Here is a 7,954-nt window from a genome sequence, read left to right as displayed (position 1 = left end):
ATTTGAACACAAATCACAATAATAAAATTATCTAGAATATTAAGCCCATTTACACATCACCTCGTAAGTATGAAATAAGCGGAGGAATACACCGGAAGTTTTTTCAACTTTCTTCCGGATTTAGGAAGCTTGTTATTGTTTACATTCAGTCAACCATCCACATAGTTCGTCTAAAGTCAGAACTCCTCTAGCCATTTGTCTGGACCCTTGGTGGTGACTATGGTAAAGAGGTATAACTATTTCAAGTAGGGGTGTGGAGTTGATGATTAGGGCAAGTTCTGGCTCATCTCAGCGAGAGAAAGGGAATCTCTTTCTTTTGTCTACTATGCTAGCCCTAGAGTGAAGAGGAGCTACCCTTCCTGAAATGTGCTATGCTATTCTTGTTTCATAGCAGAAAACAGTCTCAGACTTTGTGGTGGGGGGAGTTTTTACCGTAGACAAACTATATTTTATTTTTATTTTATAACCGTCGTTGAACAGCCGACCCAATTTCATGGGTTTACAACTACTTACGTTCAACTCCGTAGCCTTGTAATTTTGAACCAATCCAGAAGACAAGGAAACTCCTGGATCAGTACCCCCAGAGGTATTGATTTGTTGTGGGAACATGGAGGACTTTGAGACTCGACAGATTTAACGTGCATCAGTCACCATTTACTACACGGGGAGTCTTCGGCCGGCGAGGATCGAACCCACGACCTCTTGGATATGGGCCCAGCGCCCTACCGACCAGGCTATCCCGGCCCTGTAGACAAACTATAGATAAAATTCTCTGGGGATGCTCCGTTAACGTCCGTAAACTCTGTAAAAGTGATCCATATTTAAACATAATCTTTCAATACAGATGCACACTTACAATATATCTTAAGTAACACTTCTTCACTTTGACCTTTTCCTTCAGAGTTGAAGGCTTCACATTGATAAGAGCCTTTGTGACTTTGATCGACACTATGGAGATGAAGTGAGTGATTTCGGATGCTGACACCTCTAAGAGAATCTTTAGCAACATTTTGACCTTGAAAGATCCACTTAATGTCAGTTATTGAAGGGTTGGATTGAATGTTACATTCGAAATATACGTCACTTCCTTCGTGGATATGTGCGTGTTGCACGCTAGCACCAAAGACAAGAGTAAGCTGAGGTGGGTCTGTAAATAAATTTTAATTAGACAATCAGTAAAATCTGCAAAAATCACTTTAACCATTTGCTTACGGTGTTTCATGCTGTACTATTACATGTGGTTTACATGTTGTACCAGCCGTAAGCACAAGGTTAAGTCTTCAGGAATACTATAAATTACAAAACTCAGTGGCTTGCCAACGCTCTTTTTGTTGTTGTAGTTCATTTACGTTGCACTAAAGCTGCACAATGGGCTATTGGCGATGGTCTGAGAAACATTTCCGAGGATGATCCGAAGACAAGCCATCCCAATATTGATCAGGGTGAGTAGCCAAATTATTCACCAAAAAATAAGCACCTTTTAAGCACTTTGCAAGCACTAAAAAAATATTTTTCAGCACTTAAAAAATATCTTAATTAGGCAGGGTAGGAAAGTTTTTGACANTTATGCTTTAAAAAATATAAACTGCCAAAGTGCTTAATTTAAATCATTAAACTATATTAAAGTTAACAAACCCTAATAAGTTTAATTTTCTGAATACAATACATTTTTAGTAATGAAAAATAACTGATATGCTGTGTTTAACACTAGATTGCCTAAGGAAGTCATTTTGACTGCTTTTTCAATTTTAATTAGAACAACAATGATTGACACAATTTCTTAGAATTTTTTGACTTTTTGTACAACATATAATTTCTTTTATTCTTAATATTTACTAATAACTTGTTATATAACTGTAAATAATGTAAAAAATATTAAAAATTAATTTTAAACAAATTTCTTTACACATTAGTTATTCTTTCACAATGCAATCATTTTGACTGCTTTTAGGCAATATAAGTATATACTAAGTTTCATTCTTTCTGTTGTTAAAGAAATTTAAAAAATAAATACACATTATCAAATATACTGTGTAATAAAAATGATAATATATGACAATATACCGATAAAGTATTAAATTACAGAGGGATATTTAAAGAAAAACTAAAACTATAAAATTTTGCCAGTCAACAAACTATCAATTTAACTCTTCCATTTTATTTTAGGACTTAAATAATAGATAAAAAGAGGGAAAATATTTTATGTAAGCACTTCCGATGGGCCATCAAACGTGGTAAATACATTATGGATTAGAACTTCTTGTTTCCAATTGAAAGCCATTACTATTTTATATCACCTGTCTCAAACACTCTGAGTTTTGAACAAGTACATCAGGCAAGCTTGAGTGCGTACCTGTTATAGCGTTTTTTAACACCATTTTTGAAGTAATTTGAAGCACATCGAAACCACTGATGGAAGAAGGTCAGAAATAAAATGTTTTAGAGAAAAAAAGCGTCTTTTTTCCAATAAAACTTTAGATATTTGTATTCCATAAGTATTACATGAGATTCGATATCTTCAGTATATGTCATGATACGAGTGCGATAGATTTATAAAGTATCAAAACTGAATTTTTATAATATAATTATATTATTTTTTTCTAGTATTAGTTCATACTCTCCCTATATCTTTTTCAAATTTTCAATCCAATTTTGTAAATACAACATTTAACAACAATGAACGAAATTGATTGAATAGTTCCTGAGGAATCCAATTTTAAATATACTACTTCGTTAAAATTCAATTTATCAAAAGCTATTCGACCGATTTCGTTCAAATTTTGTATTTTGCCATAAAATACAACATTTAAACTAAATTAGATTAATAGTTCCTGAAAAAGCCAATTTTAAATATACTACTTAGTTAAAATTCCATTTATCAAAAGCTATTCGATCAATTTCGTATGTTCATGCTTGTAATATTCAGGCTTGTATTTTTGCCATAAAAATTACATTGTTTGAAATGATACCTAACAATTTATGCATCTTTTGACTATCATTTAATAAAACATAAAAAATAACAATTAAAAATTATTTTTTTGCATGAAATTATCTTTCAATAAATGGATTTTATAATCGTATGAAAAATTGTGTATAGCTTACTAGTAAAAATGTTTAATCAATTTTTAAACAAAATAATAAGATATAATAAATTATATTACCAAAATTTTCTTTTGCTTTTGATAATTGAATTTAATAATTGAGTGAAAAAAAAATTTTTTTTTATGGGTTTAAAAATTTCTCGAGGTACATAGAAATTCTCGAAAAGTAAAAACAACATTAAGGGCTTCAAACACTGGATCGCTCTCCTCACCGAACTATTGGGTATATATTTCTCAGATTGCGGCTACCCTTTATAGTTCGGAGAACAGGAATTCGAATCCGTAGAAAATAACATACGTTTATTCAGAGGAGGTAAGCTTTTGTGTCTCATTTCGTAACTTTAATCATAGTCTGTACTTATTATGTACTTATGAACTAGCATATTCCAGATCATCTTTTCGAACCATTTAGAATGAGTCTGATATGTGAAAATTCGATCATTAAATCGAAAGTTTTTCAGGGTTTTTCCGCTTTTTTACATAGCAATGAAATTCAGAGAATAAGCTAACGTTGAATTTCGAAAAGTGTACTTTGACACGGTTAACGTTTAAGTTCTAGAGTAAAATGCATCTTTTTTATTTAAGCATGTAGTCCGTGGAGATCGAGATTCACACAGAAAGTAAAAGTTTATTTGCATTAAACAGACAAAAACATACAACCTTAGAAAGAACGCCATCTAGCGGTATTAAAAAGAAAAGCAATACTTCCGTGGGAATGACAACAATCTCCCCCTGCGAGAAGGATTTTACTTTTTAATACAAATAGCAATATATTTTTTTATATTGTTATCCGTCATTGAACAGCCAACCCAGTTTTGAATTTACAACTACTAATGTTCAACTCAGTAGCCTTGTAATTTTGTACCAATCCAGAAGACAAGGAAACTCCCGGATCAGTACCCCCAGATGTATGATTTATTATGGGAACATGGAGGGCTTTGTGACTCGACAGATTTAACTTGCATCAATCACCATTTACCACACGAGGAGTCCTCGGACGGCGGGGTTCGAACCCGCGAACTCTTTAACGTAGGCCCAGTGCCCTACCAACCAGACTATTCCAGTTTTGTTTTTTAAATTTTTTTAAAACTTTTTTTAAATTTAAAAAGAATGCCATCTGGCGGTATAAAAAAGAAACAAACTTCATGGCAATGCTTTCCTGGAAAGGACAACAAAACACAAACAGAATAATACTCACACAAAATGTTTAGAGTCCAGCTGTCGTGTAAGGAACTTCTTGGAAGCTTTGGGTTTAAAGCTTCACACGTCAACGTTTTGTTGTGATCTTCAATTTTAGGAACAAAAGTAAGAGTGCTGAAAGTTATGCTTCCATAGATGTTTTGCACAGCTAAGTGATCGATGTTTTCTAAACCTTTTCTCCAAGATATCCCAGCTGGTGGTCTCGATCCTTCACTCTGACAGTTGATCTCAATTTTTGATCCAACTTTTAGAGAACCGAAGATGGTGGAGATCTGTACATTTAAGGGTTTCACTCGTTGAGGAATAAAAGAAAGAGAAAAGAGAGTTGAAAGTTGGTTGAATAAGAAGCAGCATCAACACATATTTGCAATAGAAAATAGTTTTAGTAAAATAGGTTCGTACCAGAGTTGGACAAAAATGTAATCGATTACAGTAATACATTACTTGTAATCATGATTACAAGATAACATAATTTTGATTACTGTAATTGTTAATTGCAATCACGATTGCAGCTGTAATCAATTACTTGTAATCGTGATTATTACTTTGATTACAGCTGTAATCGTGATTACAATAGTTGGTTACAATAATCAATTGCTTGTAATTGTGATTACAATAGTCGATTACGGTAATCAATTGCTTGTAATCTTGATTACAATTCACCAAAATTTTGATTACAACTGTAATCATGATTCCCAATAATTGCGATTACAAGTAATCACAACAAATTCGATTGTTTGTAATTACAAGCAATTGATTACAGTAATTTGTTATGTAATCACGATTACAGTTGTAATAAAAATTATAAATGTTTGTAATCATGATAACAAGTAATTTATTACTGTAATTTAGTGTTGTTATTAAAATTACAGTTCTAATCAAAATTGGTAATCATGATTACAAGTAATTGCGATTCAAGTAATCACAACAGTAATCACGATTCAAGTAATCACAACAATTACTTATAAAAATGCAAGAAACTCGGAATGTACGTAACTGAACCGTAAGATGAGTTTAATGCATAGAATCATCCTTGGAAAAGAATCATCCTTATAAATTTTAGAGGAAAGCACTAGAAGGCATCAAATATTAAAAACAGTACATCAGTCGCAGTGTCAAACAAAAAGGTTTGCTTCAAGACATGGCATAAAATTCACGAATACAAAATAAATTGCAAATAATAAAGGAATTAAGCATTTACAGGATGCGTATCCAGATTTCTCAACAAAAAGTAAGCACCTTTTAAGTATTTTTAAAGCAGTCTAAAAATATTTTTAATCACTTTCCAAAAAAAAAATCATAGTTAGGATCTGCGCAGTAATAAAAATTATTTTTTTCCATTCGCTTAAAGTTCTTAATTTATAAACATAAAATCAATAAAATTCAAAAACTTTACATAACCATGGTAAAATAACTAGTTTCTGATAAATATTACAGAGAAAATTGTAAAAAATCATGTATTTTTTTTTTGTAATTTAGTACGATAATGGACACGGAATGTCGTCTAGTATTTTTTGAAAAACCAAGCACTTTTACAGGTTTTTGAAAAACGGAAATCAAAAATAAGCACCTTTAAGCACTTTTTAAAAACGCATTTACTTTATATAATAACCTGCCTTTTAAAAAAATATAAGCAACCTAAAATTAACTTTTATACTTACAGATCATATCGATAGTTACAGATGTCTCAATCGGCTCAGTGATGTTACTATTGGACGCTTGACAAGTCAATACAGTCAATAAGTCTTCTCTTCTGAGAGAATGTAAAACTAATTCACTCTTGACAGACCGCTGATCTTCAAACGCTGGAGTGCTTCTGAGAGTCTTGGAGTCTTTAAGCCATGTTAGTGTAGGGGTAGGATAACCTTGAGTGTTAAATTTAATTTTTAGTGAAATTTTTTAAAAAATACAGGGTGTCCCAAAACTCATGGTACATTGGTTGGAAATGATAGAAAACAACTAGACAAGCACAAAACAATCCAAGATTGGAACGCAAGAGCACGAAACATGCTGAGTCACGAAACTTTCTTTAATAACCGTCGTTGAAGACCCAACCCAATTTTTGGGTTTACGATTATTAATATTCAACTCCGTGACCTTGTAATTTTGAACCATTCGAGAAGACTAGAAAACTTCTAGATCAGTACTCCCAGAGGTATTATTAGCTATGGGAACATGGAAGACTTTGCGACTCGACAGATTTAACGTGCATCAGTCACCATTTACTACACGGGGAGTCTTTAGTCAGTGGGTATTGAACCCATGACCTCTTGGACATGGGCCCAGTGCCCCACCAAGCAGGCTATCCCGGCCAAAAGGAAATTAATTGACACTAAGTCCCCTATCTCAGGAACTGCTCAAAATTGCGACCATCAACAATAATGCAGGTTTCACACAATTGAATAAGTGATCCCCGTACATTGACGAAAACACCAAGACTCCCTCCTAAGGTGTCAACAGCTACGAATATTCGGACAATAACGTGTTCAGCAGAATCTATAGGACCATCGTCATAGATGAGGCTCTGGGTCATATGACCACCGAAGAAAAAGTCCAGACTTAAAATTAAAAGCCCAGACCCAGAAGGAAAGTCCTTGCCCTTTCGCTCGTTATGACTTGCGTTTGGACTCTGGATTGTATGGAGATTTGTGATTGCCTAGTTGTCTTCTATCACCCCGTAACGTATATACCATGATGTTTTGGAACACCCTGTATGTTAAAACATAAATTAAATAGTTTTGGATTTATGCACGCCTTTGTCAACTTCCAAGGTCATGAAAATATTAATTTAAACAATAAAATATAAAACTCTTTTCAAAGTTGATTAAATTGTTCTCAAAAAGTAAAATTCCGAAAAGATAAATTTCGCTCCCGACAAATTTATCACATGGTATCTTGTACAAATGCTTAACTGGTTTTAAGATTACAGCGTAAAACATAGTAAATAATTTTTACGCTTTTTTTCCCTTTAAATCACAGTAACACTCTTTTACAAAAAGGCTGGTTCAAAAATAAAGTATAATATCTGTACGTTGAACCATAACTATGCGAATTCGTTGCAGCTTCAAGATGTTGTTAAATTGAATCTCATGTTCTCGTTCTAGTTTATTTATAGCATCGTGTAACGACCCTAGTAACATTTATACATTGGGCTCAAAATTTACTCAATTGTTCCTGTATGATATGCTCCGATCCAATATTGAGATGTCTAGATTTCTTAATATTAGTGCTATGCAGTGCTATTAACGGCCTATATAGGCCCAATATGAAGCCTATATTGGTTGAATAATAATTATAAAATATCGGGTGATCTGACAATTCTATATAGGGCTGATATTGGTTTTAAAGTGACAGCAAAATATCGGGTGAATCTGACAATTCCATATAGGGCTGATATTGGTTTTAAAGTGACAGTAAAATATCAGGTGAATCTGACAATTCCATATAGGGCTGATATTGGTTTTAAAGTAACAGTAAAATATCAGGTGAATCTGATAGGACTGATATTGGTTTTAAAGTGACAGTAAAATATCGGGTGAATCTGACAATTCCATATAGGGCTGATATTGGTTTTAAAGTGACAGTAAAATATCGGGTGAATCGGACAATTCCATATAGGGCTGATATTGGTTTTAAAGTGACAGTAAAATATC

At 33.0% G+C, this 7,954-nt stretch overlaps 1 protein-coding gene across 1 annotated transcript in view; it reads right to left on the bottom strand.

The window, feature by feature from the left end:
* Window positions 1–7,954, bottom strand: part of LOC122268427 (synaptogenesis protein syg-2) — an 81,662-nt gene that overhangs the window by 42,313 nt on the left and 31,395 nt on the right. Inside the window, exons 7-8 of the mRNA XM_071177307.1 lie at window positions 5,963–6,166; window positions 4,300–4,593 (exon numbers count right to left, since the gene is read on the bottom strand). Coding sequence (XP_071033408.1) covers window positions 4,300–4,593; window positions 5,963–6,166 — 498 coding nt within the window. The remainder of the gene's footprint in view (window positions 1–4,299; window positions 4,594–5,962; window positions 6,167–7,954) is intronic.

The sequence above is a fragment of the Parasteatoda tepidariorum genome, chromosome 1 (genome assembly GCF_043381705.1).
Source record: "Parasteatoda tepidariorum isolate YZ-2023 chromosome 1, CAS_Ptep_4.0, whole genome shotgun sequence".
NCBI lineage: Eukaryota > Metazoa > Arthropoda > Arachnida > Araneae > Theridiidae > Parasteatoda > Parasteatoda tepidariorum.
The sequence above is the reverse complement of the archived record's forward strand: the minus strand, read 5'-3'. Positions and strand labels throughout refer to the sequence as shown.